Consider the following 20,264-nt stretch of genomic DNA (forward strand, 5'->3'; position numbering starts at 1 on the left):
TCCTCTATGCCATCTATGCTTTCTATGGCCTCTATGGGCTTATTTTCCAAGGAGAGCACCAGAGAAGCAAAAGTGCTGAGAGCAAAGAACAATGGATAAAGAAAGTAAATAGTGTGTAATGCATTCAGGTGTCATGGGAGGAAAATTAGGCAAGGGGTAGAGTCTATTGGGGCTCCATGGAGAAGGCAACTGACTATGGTGTCCAGTTTCCTAAGCAACAAGGATCAGGAGATGAGCTAATTATTCCTTGTTTCTTTTTATTGATTAGTTTATACATATATTTTGCTATATCAAAGCTATTGGGTTTTGTTGTTGTTGTTGTTATATTCTCTCTCTCTCTCTTTTTTCTTTTTAGTCTGTCAGAGGTCTAGATACTCATGTAAATATTCAAAGTTTCTTTTGAAACTAACAAGAACTAATAGGAACATGGATGGAAATTTACCTAATAATTTAGTGCAGAAAATAGGATTGTGGTTTTTACATTCATACATAATGTTCTAGAAAGTAGTCTAAACATGTCACAAAAAGTTTTTTTTTTGTTGTTGTTGTTGTATGCTCATTTGTTTTTAAAGACAGTCTCAGTTTGTGGTCCTAGATGTCCTGAAGTCATTTATTTTGTAGATAAGACTGGCCTTGAATTCATAGACCTTCCTGCCTCTGCTACCACATATAGCCAGAAAATTATTCTTAAAAATAGAAAACTATTAAAAAATAAACCATTCCAAAAATTTGGAGAGATAGCCAAGTGATTACGAGCATGTACTGCTCTTTCAGAGGACGTGAGTTCTATCTCAGTATACATATCAGATAGCTACTTACTACCTGTAATTCTAGTTCTAAGGAATCCAATTCCCACTTCTGCCCTCAAAAGGTACTCAAACACAGATGTAATAAACACACACACACACATACACACATACAAACAGATAGACAGACAGACAGACAGGCAAACCTGAACAAACAATATATTAAAGTACCAATTCATAGAGTATTTGGAAAAGTCAAACCTACTTTATCCAATTATGATCATAACAATTCTTTCTCCACTCCCCTTACCTCCTCTTCATTTTCTTCTGTTCTCTTTGTAACCATGTGTCAACTGACAAGTGATAGATTTTCAGGGTTTTGATGATGGTTTGGTGGCTAGAGTGCTTATTGTAAAAGCTTGAAGACCTAATGGTAGGAATAGATGATAATGTCATAGCTTGTGGTTACCACCATCACCACAGAGTCAACAAGCCACTTTGGCCAGTAAAATTATCCCAGTAGTGGTTCCTATATGGCAGTGGTTCTCAACCTTCCTAATACAGCAGCCCCTTAATACAGTTCCTGGTCTTCTGATAACCCCCACCATAAAATTATTTTCACTGCTACTTCATAAATCTAATTTTGCTACTGTTATGAATTGTAGTGTAAATATCAATATGCAGATGGTCTTAGATGACCCCTGTGAAAGGATCCTTCAATCTTCCCATCAAGGTTATGACACACAGGTTGAGAATCAATTCTGTATGGTGTAAGTTTGTCATGAACATGCTGCAGAAAGAAAGCAGATGGAGGAGATGTGAACTGTAGACTCTGGTGTCCACATTGCTCATTGCTCAATGATTTCTTACAGTATGCCTCTATGTCCCTACTATCTAAAGCAAATGTGCAATTGAGTCACTTTTTACATAGAAGCACCATCACTGAGACATTTAATTTTTAAAAATAAAGCAACTCAATAGCAACAGAACCGCATTGTCCCCTCATTTCTGTCAGAACTGAGGGTAGTGGAATGCTGTTTTGCTTGAACAACTGGTAATATAGGGAAATGTCTGCTTTCATGATTTATATACATATGGATCTAGCCCCATGGTCTTCGAAAGCAGAAGCCAAATCTCTCTTGACTGTTTCTTGAGTCTCCTTCCTCTTAGTACCCTGTTGAGAGAAAGCATTCCTCTAGGAATCTTCTCCTTTATGCTGTAGCTTCTGACCCCAGGCCATTATGTCATTGGCACTCCACCCCTCAGCTCACCAAAAAAAAAAAAAAAAAAAAGCATGCTAATCTTACCAACTGTAGTATTTTCATTTATTTGCATATTTGCATCTGCTAGTATGAGGTTGGAAACCTCTGCCTATTATGTTCTCTGCCCCACACATGCAGAGTTGTTCTCTAGACTATACTGCTAAATTCCACTCATATTTCCTTTACTTGTTTCCCTCTCTCCAGGGCCAGTGTATGCAGAAATGATCAACAACCTCTTGGGCCCTCTGGTGGAAGCCAAGGACTGCACTTTGATCAGACATAATGTGTTCCATGCTCTACCCAACACTGCCAACACCCTGATTGGACGTGCAGCTCATATAGCCGTGCTGGACTCGGAACTCTTTCTTGAAAAGTTTTTCTTGGTGGCAGGACTCAACTATTTCAAGTAGTAGCTTCCAGGGAGCAGCCTGGGTGACTGTCCAGAGCTGCTTAAGATCATTTGAGTTCTTAGCTAGGTCATGCTTTTCCACATCTCTGTATTCCAGAGTGGAGTAGAAGGAGAGTGGAGGGTGTGGAGGGATAAAGCTGGGGTGGGACTGGACACTAGAGATGCTTGTATTTGAGACATTGGGGAAGTTGAACAAACTGCAAAAGATAACGATGTTTTCTTGAATTTGTCTACCTTCCTCGAGTCTCATTCAAGATGCTTCTAGGGACAATATAAGAAAATAAGAAACAGACACTTGCCATTGGTGAGCCCAGCTTTATAACTACTCTGGCTCAAGGGAATTGGTTCAACTTAACTAGAGTTTCCCAATTTGTCACTAAGTCATAGCTTTATCATGTGTTGATTCAATTAAGTGCACACAAACATTTCAGAACTCAGGTTAACTTCTGTGTGGAAGTGAGGCATCTTCCTGTAAATAGAACCCTTAATAGATCAAACTTACCATTTGATCAAAAGATTATTCTATTCGTATTCCCACCTTCTCTGTATTTTCTAAAGAAAGGACAAAGGCAAATGTGATAAATCCACATCTTATCTTCTAGCAGCAGTAGGTAGGGTGACTTAGGGAAAAGAGAGCTAAAGGTAGTACTGTCAATAAATACAGGTTTGGTATAAACAGAAAGAGCTATAGGGAGCATACTGAACCAATTGCTCCACCTACTTCCTTAAGCTTTTTCTATGCATAGTTCAGTCTGCAAATTTTTTTTTTGAGTGTTTAAATTCCTCTCTGAAATAGGGAAGACTGAGAGAAACTCTCCATAGCAGAAGGAGGCAGTCAGATGAATGTATTCATGTGTGGAACTCCTGCTGATGCACTTCCAAAGAAATGCTGGATTAGCCTTGAATGCAAGAGCAAAAAATTCAAAACCATTAACATGGCCAGCTGCTGCTCCTCTCTTTGGAAGGAGAAAGGCATCCTAAGGGAGGCATGCTGGATAAAGAACCTCAGGGGAGCTCTAAGAAGGGTGCTGTTATCTTTCAATAGTGATGTCTTTATGCCTTAGGAAAATAAAGGGCTAGGAAAGACCACATTTGTAGAAACTAACAGATAGCAGAGACAAAAAGTAAGATCAGAATGAGAAACAAAAGCCAGACTGAAGACCTGACCTAAAGTGTTATTGGTAAGTGACTGATGCAGAAGTTTTAAAAATAACCAGGATATTTAAAATGGTCCCTAAGTCTACCCACTGTGTAGGTTAAAAGGCAGAAAGAGAAAAAATTAGCTGTATAGAAGCAATGCATGAACCAGGTCAGCACAGATGATCACATTGGAGATAAAGCCCATAATTTTTGCAGAAGTATACTGCACTGTATAGAAACCTAGCTCACTGATCCCATGAGAAGAAAGCCATGGGAGCATGGGTGCATGTAACAAAATATAAACCCACATACATGCAGTCAATTCAGACCATGAGAAATGCATCCAGATAGTACTTTGCAGGACAGTGGATTGTGAGTGGTATTGAGAGGGAACTGACAGCTTTGCAAAGGTAGACCTCCCTAGAATGAGCTCAGGGTTTCTCCGTGGATCATTTCTGCATTTCTTTATATCCTGGTTTTACTGCATGCATTTATCATTGGGCATTCTCCTGAGATCAAGTCAGGCTTTGGTACAGACTCTATCTACTCAGTAGCACTGACATTTGGCTTTGTTTCTTGGAGAACAATTTTTTTCCTAGTCATACAACCCAGGACCTTCTGACTCAGATAAGTGCTGCTGCTTGCAGCAGCACGGTCATACTGTAGCAAATTCTTTTTTTTTTTTTCTTTTTTTTTTTTTTTCTTTTCTTTTTTTTTTTTTGGCTATGTGTGGAGCCCTGCCTGTTTGGTCTGATATGCTTGTTTTGTGTTGTGTTTCCAACCCTCGTCATCAGCGTTTCTCCACCTCTTGTCATTTGGAAGACCATATAGCATTTATGAAGCCAGAATGAATTTGATGATCATCGTCTTTTCCAATAATCAGATGCCATTTTTAACTTCAATATGCTGTCTGGACATAGTGAGAACTAAAGGCAATAACTGTCCAGCTGCATGGCACACCTCTTTTAGGTGTCCTGCTGTCTTTGTAAGCCCTATGTGGCCTCTGAGAATCCATCATCATCATGTAGAAAGTGTACTCATGTATTGTAAATAAGAGTGTCAAGTATTGAGTGTCATGCCTCATTTGAAAAGGCTTTTTTATGTCTATTTCTATTAAAGACTATATATAATATATATCAATATACATAAATAGTATATGTATACTGTAAACATGGACATTCTAATATTGATTATAAAGTGATAAGCAAAATGCCTGCCAAGATAATGATCCAGTATGTTTCCATCCTCAGTTCTACTTTTGGGTTTTGTTTGTGTGATTAGTAGTTTCCCCAAACTAGTTAGAAATAAACATTACTAACCTTGATATTATTTGGAATTTGTTGCTTGTGAACCAAATTCAGAGAAAGAGATAGAAACCTAAAGCAGTCTGGAGTCAACCAATGACCTCTGTGATAGCAGAAATCAGGTGCAGTGCTGAAAAATGGGGAAGGATGAAAGAAAAAATCTGTCTTACAAACATCAATAATTCCATGACTTTGTGAGCTTGTATCTATGCCATACAGAAGCCCACAGACAACATGTGAAGTATGGCATTTGGGAACTCAAGAAGAACATACCTTTTGGTTATGATCTTTTCAAGAAGATCTATGCTAGAACTATGACCAGGAGCAGGGTGTTGTAGAATTTTCATCTCCATTGTCTCAGTAAAAGCAAGCAGATAACTTTGAAAGCGAGACTATAAAGAGGAGACTATTCATCCATATCCCCAGATATCATTGCATGCTTTCATGATGACATACCTCAAGTAAATACATCTGTATGAGAGTTGTCTCTGTGCTGAGATGTATCAGTAAGTCTGGGAGCTCTTGGCTTAGAAAAAAAAGTGAAAATTAAGGTTTGGGGACCTACGGATACTGGAGGGCTATTGTTAGTACCCAGAGCTAGGACTTTTGCCTACACCGGAAAGGTGCCTGCTCTTATGAATTCTTCCCTGGGGACATTTGATGTTTGAGCCTTAATATGAAGGCTGAACCAAGTGTAGGGCTGGTGAAGGGCTGCTTGAGGTAATCTTTAACAAAGGGAAGAGAATAACCAAAGAAATTAAGGGGCGGGGATGGATGTATATAAAGGCAAGAGGGCATATTAAAGATGAGATGGAGAATCTGAGCAATATTGACAAAAGAAGGTGTAAGAATTTTCCATTCATGCAACATTTTCTTCTCATGTCAGGAGGAAGTCACCATTATTTACATGTCAGGAGGGAGAGAATCTACTTGGAAATGAAATGCTCAGGTTGCAAGCCTGCTCCTTTCTGTTATCATAGCCCTCTCCTATACCTGTATTAGAGACCCTTGATTCCCCATCCCTGCCAGGACTATGTTCTTCCTACCACTCCTTACTGAGCTTTTCTTTTGGAGATACATAGCAGAAATATCTGTTGCATTTCCTAATAAGTAACCTGAGAAGGTGACATCTGACAGGGTAAGACAAAACATGAAATAGCTGCTTGAAAAAAAAATTAGATTCTTTTATTAATTCTGTAAGAATTTCATACTTGCATACAATGGAATATGACCATATCCTATCCCTAACCCCCCTTCAGACTTATCTTAAACCATCCTGCCGTTCATCTCCTCCCAGCCTCATTAAGTACAGTTAATAGTAGTACCCATATATGCCTGGATGTGCAGTCATCCATCAGAGCATGGGAAACTCATGAGTAGTCACACACTTACAGAAGAATTCTCCCTCCCCCAAGAAGTTAGCAACTGTCAGTGGCTCCTTGGTAATGAGTGAGGCCCAGAGATCAATTTCTCCATGTAAGTGGAAGGTTTAGTTGGCTTTATATTATGTAGGTCTTGCGGAAATTACCATAATTGATGTGAATACATGAACATGATGTGTCCTGAAGACAACATTTCACAAATTCTTCCTATTCCCCAGCACTTATATTCTTGTTTCCCTGCATTACTTCAATGCCCCTTAATCCTAGTCAGGGTAGAGTATTGATATAGATATTCCATTTTGGTTTGTCACTCAGACTAGTTACACATCTCTGCAATGACTGCTGCCCACTGCAAAAAGAAGCTGCTCTGTTGAGAGCAACCTTGCCTATGGATATAGACATAAATATTTAGAAGGCAATTTGAAAAATATGACCATTTACTAAAATAAACTTGTGGATTCCATCTTAGTGTCCATGACCTCTCCTGACATCTGATTTTGACTAGCATTGCATTGCTATGCACAGAATTCCTTTCTGTGGAGAAGGTCCAGAACCCAGTCATGCAGTTATCATGCAGTGTTGCATGTTCAAATTACATTGGGGGTGAAGTTAAGTATGTATTTAGCTATTCTGGAGTTAAGGCTTGAACACTGAGGCTTCACTCTGTTCTTTGGCTATGGTACCTTTAATCCAGAGTCAATGGGAAAAGATATAGTTTTAAAACATCAAAACCAGACTACTCCTAAGTCATGCATAACCTTGTGAGATTCTATTATAATGTCCTATGTAAAACACCTGCCTAACCAACAAGTTAGATGACATGGAAAATATTTTTCATTAACAAAGATGGTATCACAAATCATTGTCAGTGAGAGCAGCTGGGGGATAGTTGGAGTGTTCCATGACTGGCAGATCACTTATGTTGGTCCATCCCTCTGTCTCCAGGTTGTCTTTTCTTCTTCTACCTACAATACCATTCCTAAAACCATGATGCTCGTGCTTTCGGTCACTCACATCCTAGGCTAGCAGTTATGTACTCATCCACACAACAAGTCTTTTTATAAGGGGGATTGAACCACAACTCAAGTATTCACAGAGGAGTTAGCCCTCTGCATAATAAATCCAAGCCCCAATATATTGCCATTAGCTTTGTTTTCATGGTCTTATAAATTAATCTACTCTTGAGATTTCCATCACATTAATATATTTCTGTTATGTACCTTAAGGAAAGCACCATGTGTAATCCATTCATTAAAACCTGAAGCTTGACTATTTGCTTGGAATAGAATATGGAGGGGATACAAATAGTTTTATGGGATGTTTGGTTTGTAAAAGGTCATTTTTTTTAAGCTCATGCTTTTTCTTCAGTTTTCAATCTCAGCCAGAGCAACTGAAAATGATGTAAGAACAACTCAGTACTGGGTAATTCGAGGCTCCATGAACAGTAGCATCATAAGATAATAAAGTACAATAGAGTTCTGTGTTATGAGAAGAGTCTATCTTCTCATTTATTAAACAGGTTTTGAAAATGAGTATTGAAAAGCAATTCAGAAATAGATGAGAAAGGAAAATGAATATGCAACAGAAATTACTAAGTTAGGAATTTGGAGATCTGGGGAAGCTTGAAAATATTTTGTAGCAAAAAGGTTACTGGGGTGGGGGCAATGTTGTTGGAATCAGAAACTTGCTATGTGACTTAAAAGTGATTTAAGGATGGCTTGAGGGACAGTCCCATGTCTGAAACTTTTAGGCTTAGGTTTTTATCAGTTGACATAGTCCATCTTGGCTCCTAAATGTTTCTACCCTGTACATTTGTAGGTTGTTAATTCAGTGTGTGATTGATTAGATTTTCTATAATTTTTCTACTCAGGGCATATCATCAACCATTACTAAAAGTTGTGGAAAGTTTGCAATTTTGACACATATCTGGAAAAAGAATTACGTCTAAGAGTATTTAGAAATTGAAATCTGTAATTATCAGTCTGATTCCTTTATACTGATCCCAAATGCATTTTTAAATGTCTTTTAGCTCAAGGCTAAATTATTGCATATGGAAAACAATTTTTCTCATTTTCATACCCCAAGAAAATTTAATAATAAGGTGCATAACTCTCTCTCTTTTCACAATACACACACACACACACACACACACACACACACACACACACGCAAAGGAAAAATTGCATTATTTTGTATCTAAATAGCATTGCTCATGTAGTCATAATCATTTTCTATGTCTTGCTAAAACATCTATGACTTATATCCGTTTTTCCCATAATTCATTCTCAAATATATTTCTCTTAGAAACATCATTTATTTGAGAGTTCCTTGGCTCTTTGCTAAATGTTGCTAGCTATACAAAGGATTGTTTTAGGATGCTTTCTTTAATCTGGTGGGAGGAAAATATGGCTACAAGAGTATCCCAGGATAGACTGAACTAAGAGTGCTGGGGGTAAAATGAGAATATGATCCTGTGGCGCGAACACTGGACCAAACTCCTAATCTAGCATTCCTTCATCACTGTCAAGGTACAAGGTTTTTAAGAGGTGAATGGTCCATGATAAAATCCAGTCTGTCAAGGAGCTGTTCCTGCCCAGAGGCATGATAGGTGGCTGCAATGTATAGCCTTTGAATGCTCTAAAAACTCCAAGGGATGCTTCTGCTTTTTTCCCTCTTAGCAGATAAATATAGTTGTGTGAGCAAATAGGAGGCACATAATGGCTTCCACAAGCATGGCCATGCTTAGACAAGGAACTGCCTTGGACTAATGTTCACTGATAACATAAGATAAGGCTATGAGGTTGCTGATTTTAACTTCTATTTATTTTTGCAAATATTACCTACCTTCAGATGATGAAGAGAGGTAAAGTATTTTGTCATGGTCTCAAAGAGGGGACTTGTATGTATAGCCTGATGCCACTGTGATTTATAACCCATATTTACTCTGCTGAAAAAAATATGTAACAATCAGTTTCCTAAACAATCTTGCAGATTGTCTGTGACACAAAAAAAATTCATTCATAACTCAGTCATTCGTGCCAATAAGTTTCACTATTTTTCTACATTTGCTTCTTGGTTGGCATTTTGTGTAACATGTGATGTGTACAAATGATAAAATAACAATAATAAACCCCTTTAATTCTTTTACCAGAACTTGTGTGTATGAGGTATATTAATATGATAACTACTCTTGGGAGTATAGATGGACTTTGTGTAAGTCAATATTCCAATACTATAACAAAGAACTGGAAACAATCAGCTTAAAATGAGGAAAAGCTTTACTGTGGTGCAGATTCAGGTGTTTGAGCCTATGGTACCCTTGCCTGACTGTTTTGAGACTGTGGTAATATTATGCAGTAGATCAAAGCAGTTCACCTTTGCAGAAAGAAGGGCAACTGGTACTCTCATAGTCACTTTAACTATTATTAATATTTTAAGATATAAAATTTAAACATTATATATTACATAGTGACCTAAATAAATTCCTTCTACTAATGCTCATCAGCAGAAAGCTTTATCACTTCTCAAATTATCTGAAAGATGGGTGGCTAAGCCTTTAACAGATGGCCATTTAAAATGCACATCATTTTAAAGCTGAAGAATTTCTTTTCATAGTTGGTCAAAGAACATGTGCAGCATGGATACTAGTGGGAATACTTACCATACAAAAGACTTGGGGTATTCTGGTATGGCTGACATTACAGTTAAGAAACCCCCTAGATATGTACTCACTGATAAGTGGATATTAGCCCAGAAACTTAGTATACCCAAGATACAAGATACAATCTGCAAAACACATGAAACTGAAGAACAACAAAGACCAAAGTGTGGACATTTTGCCCCTTCTTAGAATTGGGAACAATCACCTATGGAAGGAGTTACAGAGACAAAGTTTGGAGCTAAGACAAAAGGATGGACCATCTAGAGACTGCCTTATCCAGGGATCCATCCCATAATCAGTCTCCAAACGACAACACCATTGCATACACTAGCAAGAGTTTGCTGAAATGACCCTGATATAGCTGTCTCTTGTGAGACTTGGCCGGGGCCTAGCAAACACAGAAGTGGATGCTCACAGTCAGCTATTGGATGGATCACAGGGCCCCCAATGGAGGAGCTAGAGAAAGTATCCAAGGAGCTATAGAGATCTGCAACCCTGTAGGTGCAACAATATTATGAACTAGCCAGTACCCCAGAGCTCTTGACTCTAGCTGCATATGTATCAAAAGATGGCTTAGTGGGCCATCACTGGAAAGAGAGGCCCATTGGACATGCAAACTTTATATGCCCCAGTACAGGGGAACGCCAGGGCCAAAAAGTGGGAATGGGTGGGTAGGGGAGTGGGGGGGTATGGGGGACTTTTGGGATAGCATTGGAAATGTAATTGAGGAAAATACGTAATAAAAAATATTAAAAAAAAAAGAAACCCCCTAGATGGGCACTAAGAGGATCTGGCTGGGGAATAGGACATAGCATCCAGTTGCTGAAAATTATGGTATTTACATCTCTGTTCAAATAACTCAAATTATGTAAAATTTCACATTCAGAGATGCTTATATAGCTTCCTGTAGTGCCTCTGGTCCCTGTTTGGTGACTATTGAATGCACTACTGTTTCTTACATTCCATTTCCATTCCTAGGAGAAATTACCAGTAATAATAGCCTTGGCATACTCTCTATACCTCTTGCCCATAATATCTCTATCTCAGCTCAGAGGACCACAGCTGAACAACTGAGGTAAAGACAGAGGTTCTATGACCTAGATTAGTAGGTCATTCTTCAGCAATAGGGTCCTAATAGGGAGGGGCAAGAGAGAATGGTAGACTATAGAGAAGAGAAAACCTAAGAGTCAGAGAAGCTTACATAAACTGAATTATGGCAAATCAATTTATTAAAAATTACAAAAACGTACAGCATCTTATATCTCAAAAGGTCAAAAAACCTAGGGACTAACATTATTTTAATTTCCAACAGACTGGGCTCCTCAGAAAGAGCCATTGACAATGGATCTTTAGTTAGTGAGGATCTTGAACTAGGAAGGGAAGCTCCAGAACTGCATCAGCTCCTGGGACTCCTGGTCAGAGGAGATAACAAGGCCAGGACAGAGCTGGTTTCTGAAATTCTCCATGGTTTCACCAAATATGGAGAAACTAACATAGTAGCCAATCAAAATTGTACTAATATCATGGCTTTGCCTTCTACAAATTGTATGAGAGATTACCTAGTGCTCCTGGAAAATCTCCCCTGGCCCCACATAAAAGGGGGATTGTGTGCCCCTCAGTGGGTTGACATTTTGAAGAATGGTTGACCCCTGCATGTTGTAATTTCTGCAGAATAAACTCTCTTTGCCTTTGTATAATATTTGAATCTGGGGTTCTTCTCCAATGATTCTTGGATACTAACAATATTATTTGCAGGGGAAACCCAGCCATGCTCAGCAAGAGCTAAGTTAGATAATGTTAGCAAAGAGAGCAAGGAATACCTCAGACATAGCTGCCCTAAAATAAATGAATACAGCCCAGGGAGAGGAATCATCCCCATAACTTCCCAGGCTCTTAATGCTATATCCATGAAAGCATAGGGGGAGATCACAATGAGTCTCTCCAGAGAGTCTACGGATTCGACATCAGCATCATGCCAAGTTCCAAATGTGATTTCAAAATGCAATGAGACAGATAGATATGGGTTTAAACTAGCAGAGTAATCCTGCACTCTGAACGTCTTATGGTTCTGTTTCCAAGGATCTTTTACATATTTTGCTACAGACAAGGATGCAGACATTACCCTCTATATTTAGAGAGAATGAAGCTGAGATTCTGAAAAGATGAACAAATAGTTCCCTGTTCAAATCGGACAAAGTCAAGACAAATCTAGCTCTAATTTCATCTAAACATTCTAAGGGTCTCTTGAACCTGAAGTTGTACAAAAAATTTCTATAAAAGTCACATTGGTTTATAATCCCAGGCAGTAAATGCCAATCCTATGAATTCTTCTCTAGAAACTTGCAATCTGTGTGATGTGTGAGTGCTGGCACCTCTGAGTGGGGCCTGGTGGACAATGAGGGAGGCTGCCAATCTGTCCTAAATGTATGAGTGCTCAGAGGAGAGAGGAAGAGAAGAGGCAGGAGAGAGATATGGGCTTTTGCACAGGGACAGTGGGAAGACAAGATTTAGCTACAAGTGGCCCCCAGCTTAGATGGCGAATCCACTAAGATTCACCACCAGAGGTTTGATATTTAATATGGCTTACAAGATTAGGGTTCTAGTTGTTGAGCCCAGTGATTGAATTACCTGTTGATCCTGAACCAAGTTTGTTGTGGTGTTTTCCTTCACACAGAGACTCAACTGGGTTCCATAGAGAAAGGTGCATTGGCAAAGTCTGGGTTTGCAAAACATGCACCCAAAAAGACTATGTGAATTTGAAGAGTGGGGCTGGTGTGGTAGTGACCCCCCACCACCACCATAGGAGCTTTGTGAGCTGGAGGAAGAGATTTTGGAGCTCTTGAGTCAGAGTTTCCAATAGATGTGAACAGGCCGGATATGCCCACCAGGGCCTGGCCAGCATAGTGTGAATTTCTTTCTTTTTTTTTTTTTTTTTTTTTTTTTAAGTCACGCTACAACTATGTCTGCTGGCATACTGCTTGACACAAGATATGGGATCTTAGGAAACTAGTAGAATTTGGCCCTGAACAGGGCAATGGCTGTTTCCCCATCTTTATAGAAGTCCCCCTGAGTGCTGGCAACCTGGCCCCTCCCCCATAGTGACAATGGGATAATTGGCTACTCCAGAGCTCCTGACGACTCCTCATTGGTCCAAAAAAACAAGCAGTCAAGAAAGTGAACAACAGCCGGGCGGTGGTGGCACATGCCTTTAATCCCAGTACTTGCGAGGCAGAAGCAGGTGGATTTCTGAGTTCAAGACCAGCCTGGTCTACAAAGTGAGTTCCAGGACAGCCAGGGCTAAACAGAGAAACCCTGTCTCAAAAAAAAACCAAACAAACAAACAAACAAAAAGCAAACAACAACAACAACAACAACAACAACAAAATGTTTACTGCTGTACAATATACTAGATCAGCACCCCAAGTCTCAGGAGTCTGTTTCCCCAGCATTGGTGACTGCCTCCCTCATCTCTCCTGGATCCTAGTTCCCACAGAGATGGATTCCATGAGCCAATGAGGAGCAGAAAGGTCCCATGTCTCATGCAGACATTCATCTCCAGTCTCATCACTGTCTCTAGCTACTGGAGATGGAATGATGGATGTCTCTATAAATAGCACCTCCGTTGCAGGGAGGCAGGCAGTGGGAACCATGGAAGTCATTTCACATTTTTTTCTGAGACTGAATTATTTCATAAATCCTTCAGTCAATTTAGAAGCATGGTAACTAGAGGTAGATGTAGATGCAATTAGGAAAGACATTGCTCACTGGACAAGCATAGTCAAGCAGTTTGCTTGAGTTCACACTGGATGAATTCTTCATCTTCACCCCATGATAGCATATAATGTTTGGCTGCTTCTGAAACCTCAGTTCTCCCACACCCCCCCCCACTCCTGCATGTTTTCTCCTGTTCTTCATGCAGTCTTCTTTGTAATTGTACCCGAGTCGACAGGTCCCTGAGGCCTCTGAGCATGCATTCCCTCTTCCTACTGTTGTGTCCCTGGTTAGCTGAGGACTTCCTTTCTACCTTTCACCTGTATATCCATACAAAGTCAGAAGTTCACCAAAATCTTTCTTAGGCACCTGTTCTCAAATTTCATGGTTTCTTACCCACATTCTGGAAAGTCTCCATCTCCTACATTTATTTACCTCAGCATTTACCATGGTACAGTTTATTACCCATTTCATTCATTCAACTTACAGATCCTCTTTCCTTACTACACTGCTACCTTCATCAAGGCACAGGGTCTGTTTTGAGGACTGCTTTGACTTTTGCATTCCTGAGTTAGGCTGTACAATAGGCCCCTAATGAAAATGGGGTCAGCAGATGGGTGAGTTTGAATCCTTTACGTATTTGAGGCTTAATGTATTCTGAATAGGAAATCCCCAAACCCATCAGACTTAAGCATTGTCATTCTGTTAAGTTGCCAGGAGATCAGTAACTAACTGCCTTCTGGCATAAGGATTCATTCCAAAGGGCTCTCATAAGCCAACTTTCCCTCACAACAGGAAAACTCACACCTGTGAATGTTAAGTACAGCACACCAGCAGTAGTTTCTCTGGACTTCACATGCCTAGTACCAAGTAGGTATCAGAGGCATGGCCACCCATGACCTGCAGAGGGCTCTCCAAGCCTGGAAACTCGCAAAACATTCCCAGGAATGCAGTGTACTGCTAAATCTGTATAAGGAATGGATAAAATAATATTTAGTTTTAAAAACTAAGAGTTTATCATTGGTCCTAGTAATATGATTGAATCTGGCTTTATTTATTAAGATACATTCCTTCTTCCTATTAGATGATTAGGGGCAAGGAGAACAGATTTGTGAGGGCCCATGACTGTTGAGGGTGTGCAACTGTTTCTGGCATAATGAGTGTATTCTAATTCATGCCACAGACTGACTCAGAAGTATTTAGTGAAAGCTATACTCTGAGCTAGCAGGAACCCATGTATCAGTCATATGCTTTTCCTACTAGAGGCTGGCTTCTTGTTGCTGTTAGATCGACTATAGTACCATCAAGAGATTATACCTGGGCTGGTGAGATGGCTCAGTGGGTAAGAGCACCCGACTGCTCTTCCGAAGGTCCGGAGTTCAAGTCCCAGCAACCACATGGTGGCTCACAACCATCCGTAACGAGATCTGGCGCCCTCTTCTGGAGTGTCTGAAGATAGCTACAGTGTACTTATTTATAATAAATAAATAAATCTAAAAAAAAAAAAAAAAAGAGATTATACCTATGTATCCCTAAAGGAGGGTGTGATTGCTAATCTTGTTTTGAAGGGAAGCATGCCTATGAGATGACTAAAGCACATTTCTAAGGAAGCCTGTGAGTACATTTTAATTAATGAGACCTGCCTTAAATGAGGTCAGCACCATCCAAGAGTCTGCGCTCCAGATAGAAGAAAAGGGGGGGCATAAGAGAAAGCCAACAAATGTACACACTCACTCCTTTCTTGTTGGTCTTTCTGTGCCACATGTTCCCCACCATGCTAGAGTGACACTTCTAAAGTTCTACTTTTTAAAGTTATCTCATAGTCATGTAGTTGTAGTGATAGAAAACTGACTAATAGGGAAAGTATCAGTTCAGTTCATTTCAAAGGATTCCTACCAGTCCAGGCAAAGGTAGAAATCTAATGAGATTGGTTAGGATTCATTCATTATTTCATCTAATAAACAGGTGTGAGATCCTAGTAATGTTCTGGATTATGATACAAGCACTTACCTGTTCATAATCAGCAGCCTAAATAGATAGGATATCAGGCTCCCTGCAGCTTTATCCTAATGAGGCATTGTACAATGGGGACAACTATGAGAGCTAAAGAAAAATAGTGGCTTTCCTATTAACATTCTTACTTTTTTGGTTAACTTTTCAGTTTGAATTGTTTATCCCTCACCATTCTCTGTTACATATTCTACCTCTCATTGGTCCTATTAATATCATTGAAGCAGGCTTCCCATATTAAGATACATTCTTTCTCCCTATTAGATGATTAGAACTGTCAAATTGTGGTAGCGGTTACTGAGGACATAATAGACATTGATCAGCTTTCTACTTCCCTTGTATGTATAACAGTGTCAGGATGAACAAGATGGCAGGGAGATTCACATTTCTTCAGTATAACTACAGGACCCTTGTCCCTGTCATCCTTCACTTTTCTCAAACTGCCCAATCGCATTATTCCTGGAACATAGATAGTGGTAGAGAATAAAAAGAAATGGAAAAAATTCTGCATAGACATAAGTTAAAAAGGTAAATCATTCCCTAAATCTCCCCCAATTAAATTTTCACTTCTAAGAATACTGAAGCAAGTACTATTTCATGTAAACCTTAGGGAAAGCTTTCGATGTCTTATTTCTGCATTTATTTCCACTGAGTCAGAGCAAGCTTCAGCTGGCATAGAGTGTGATTGTAAAACAAGAAAGCAATCTTCTCCTTTGCTTCCATTCCCCATGCCACAGAGCCTGGAGTCTCTAACCAGAGAATTAGAAAACTTACAGCACATCCCAAAGCCTCCAGAGCATCCTGAGCTACTGTCCTCTGTCTGTGCAAGTTCCTAGAATCCTTAAACTGTAAAGCTTTGCCATTCTTGCTTCTTGAAAGATTCTATAAATGTGTGCTTTCCTGTGAAGATAGAGATACACTCAGCCTCACAGATCATACAAGGTTATGTAATGTGCCATGGACTTCAGGAACACAGGTGGTTTGAAGAGCTGTGAGGATTCTCAGGCACACTGGGGATGGAGTGTATTTGCTGGCATGGGGCTTTGTAGGGTTGTTGACAAAGATCCAGGGATTTCTGGGTGGAGGATGGAGAAACGGTGAGTAGAGATGGAGAAAGGAGTCTTACAAAGGTGCAGATGTGTCAGAATGTTGGTCTGGAGATTGGCTCAGAATAACTCATGCCTTTGAAGATGGGTTAGTTTGCAGATGGCTATGTACTGTCTAGAAGTAAAACATGAAAAACCACCATAAATAAGTATCCTCATGTGAAGAGGGAATGCAGTGCTACTATGAGCCATAGATACACAAGAAGGCAGATCCTACAATGTGATTACTAGATACTCAACAAAGCTCCAAAGAACACAACAAGTAGATGCAGAAAACATTAGAAATGGTCCATCTACCCAAGAGCTGTGCTGATGACCAAGTACTGAGAAAGCTTCCATCTTGACCACATTTACAGGGGTAGATCTAGATCCTTTGTTCCTTTTTAGATGAACATCTCAGCATCTTCAAAGCTTAAAAGTTTCCCTTGGATTCTTCATTTAATTTCTATGCTACTAGTGAGAAACCAAACCAAACCAAACAATAACAACAGCAGCAAAAACAAAAATAAGTTTCAGAAAACATAGCTCAAAAGCTCCAGCCTAAAGCTCCCTGTGAAACTCTGTGGATGTCAGGAAAACTTTTCTCAAACTGGACCCCTGTAGCCATCAGTGCCTATGCTGGGTGGTCACTGACTGTGTCTCAGCCTAGATTACGCACCTGCTCCTTCATCACTGGGAAGTTCCATGGTAGGGAGGGTTTTCATGAATTTCTTCACCAAAATTTTCTTTCTTCCATCTTTTATATTAAAAAATAATAAAAACAAGTAAATAAACGAAACCGACATCTGGCTGAAGAGCAGTGTTTTTTTCTTCTTCATATTTTAATCATCAGGCTCCTGTATGCCCTTTGGATAGGAGAATCCATGTTTGTAGTCTCAGAATCACAAGTCATCAAGTTTCAGGACTACAGGCTGAACATGAATGTTTGCTCAGCTTTTTGTCCCTCTCGGGCTTGCTGTCATGTGTTTTCCAATAGAAGAGATGAGAAGCCTTTGGCCAATTCTCTCCTTTTCCTCTGCTCTCTAGCCATAATAAACCACTCCCTCTTCAGTCTGACTTTGTTTTTTTTCAACAATGGATAATGATTGACAACGAATCCATATATTTAAAAATAGATGCTGGGCTCAGAATGTCACAAGGGAAAAGTCAATCCTTGCATTTGTAAAATGTTCATTTCATAGTTTATATTTTTAAAAAATGTGAAACATTTTCAAGAAAAAATGCAATGTAGCATTTCCTACTTAAGAATGATTCTGGGGTCTGCAACCCTATAGGTGGGACAACAATATGAACTAACCAGTACCCTCCAGAGCTCGTGTCTCTAGCTGCATATGTAACAGAAGATGGCCTAGTCGGCCATCATTGGGAAGAGAGGCCCCTTGGTCTTGCAAACTTTATATGCCCCAGTACATGAGAACTCCAGGGCCAAGAAGTGGGAGTGGGTGGGTAGGGGAGCAGGGCAGGAGGAGGGTATAGGGGACTTTCAGGATAGCATTTGAAATGTAAATGAAGAAAATATCTAATAAAAAATGAAAAAAAAAAGAATGATTCTTCAGTGGGGTCTCCATTGCTCTTTTGTAACAAAGCCACTTGCACAATAACCTATTAATCCATGAGTGAATCCATGTATGATGCTAGCTAGTTAAGGCAAAATACTCACTGATTTCTTTCCTATCCTACCTACTTTGGAATACTTGTCAAAGGATGTCTAAATTCAGTGTGCAAGTGTTCCCATGGATGATTCAAACCAGATCTGTCTTGTGATGGTTTGAATGTATTTTGTGAATTTTCCAAGCCTTCAAATGTTTAACTTGAAATCTCATGTGAGGCATTAGGAAGATGGAAACTTAAGCAAACTATGGAAATAAGAGATAAGTAGAGAGATGGTTGGAGTTAGGTAGAAGTATCAGGGAGACTGAATTCAGATATAAGAAGAGATGGGAGGACAAGATGAGATGTATTTGTCTTCCTTGTCTCTGCTTTGTGACTCTACCAGCAATGATGTTCCTACTAAATGAGTCTCTTAACTTTGGAACTTCAAAATTATGAGCTGGAAGAAAATTTTCTTTTATAAATTAGTCCTGGTTCAAATATTTTGTTACAACACAGAGGGTCTATAAATGGCCACAAACTTGAGCCAAACATTTCTGTAACAATCTGATATAGCAGAGATATTTTCCTAGCAATAAAATAATAATGTTACCACAGCTTCAGTGGGGGATGAAATAATGCATATTTACAAGCCTGTATAATTTTCTATAGTTTTCAGAGAAAGGGTTTCTAATTCGGGAGGACCAACTAAATGTAGATAAATATAAACCCACAATATTACTAACCTGTGGTAGCAACACCTGTTGTGGAAGGGAAGGTACTAACTGGTAAGAGGAGGCATACAACTATCATTCAATAAATAGCACAAATGCTCAACAGCTTAAAGACGAGTCCATCCTGATTAAAGCAAGGAGAAGGTATCTTAGTTGGTACAGGAGCATCCTGTGCTGAAGGGGAAATACACCCAGAATTAATGTGAGGATGTCTTTAAATATATTTAAGGAAGCATCCGTGTGGGTGGGCTGTCTAGTTTCCTTTCTTTTGCTGGGATAAAGTTCTCTGACTAAAAGCAACTTGGATGGAGGGTTTTGTGATTTATACTTCCTGGTCCATAACGGAGTGAAGTCATGGCAAGAACTTAAGCAGGAGCTGGAAGCAGAAACCATGGAAGAACTTTGTATGCTGGCTCACTTACAAATCATGCTAACCTAGTGTTCTTATCAGTACAGAGCCCTATGCCCAGGGAATGATGCCACCCAAAGTGACCTGAGATCTCATACTACTGATACTGATAATAATACTAATACAAATATGAATACTAATACTGCCATTGATATTAATACTAATACTAATAGTAATACTAATAGTAATACTAATAGTAATACTAATAGTAATACTAATAGTAATACTAATAGTAATACTAATACTAATACTAATACTAATACTAATACTAATACTAATACTAATACTAAAATACAACCCTTCCTAAGACATGCCTACTGGCCAATCTTATTTGGCAATTCTTATATGAGTCTCTCCTCTCAGGTGACTCAAGGTTATATCAAGTTCATGGAGGTCACTTGGACATTAGGTATGAGAAATATTTAATTATCTAATACCAGTGCAGATTTTTAAGATGAAATGTGCCATAAGACAAGCACTTTAGGACCTTAAGGTCTGAAGGTTATGAGTTTATAAACTCTTTGAACTGTGAGTCTCAAAATCTATCAAGCAGTCTGAGCTAGCTAAGAACATTAGAATGAATATTTTCACTAAATGTTTCAAACACTGTGGTCTATCCTTAGAGAACATGATAGATGAGTGAGCTTTTCCTTAGGCCACTCCTAGATTGAATTCCAGAGCAAAGAGGGAATCACTATAATAACTGTGTGGGCCACTATCCATCATGTCCAGAGAAGAATCTTTCTTTCCTCTTTCACCCATGGAAGCATTTGGACTCCTGACCAAGAACATCTCCTTTG

General features: G+C 39.3%; 1 protein-coding gene across 5 annotated transcripts in view; it reads left to right on the forward strand.

Moving 5' to 3' along the window:
- Nucleotides 1-4,285, forward strand: part of Fam135b (family with sequence similarity 135 member B) — a 262,597-nt gene extending 258,312 nt beyond the window's left edge. For all 5 annotated transcript variants that reach the window (XM_085831356.1, XM_085831357.1, XM_029469991.2 and 2 more), the window contains one exon: nt 2,213-4,285. In XM_085831356.1, coding sequence (XP_085687482.1) covers nt 2,213-2,418 — 206 coding nt within the window. In that variant the 3' untranslated portion in view covers nt 2,419-4,285. The remainder of the gene's footprint in view (nt 1-2,212) is intronic.
- Nucleotides 4,286-20,264: the final 15,979 nt, after the last annotated feature.

This window comes from Mus caroli, unplaced genomic scaffold (assembly GCF_978045245.1).
Source record: "Mus caroli unplaced genomic scaffold, Mus_caroli_1 scaffold_16, whole genome shotgun sequence".
In the NCBI taxonomy this organism is placed as follows: domain Eukaryota; kingdom Metazoa; phylum Chordata; class Mammalia; order Rodentia; family Muridae; genus Mus; species Mus caroli.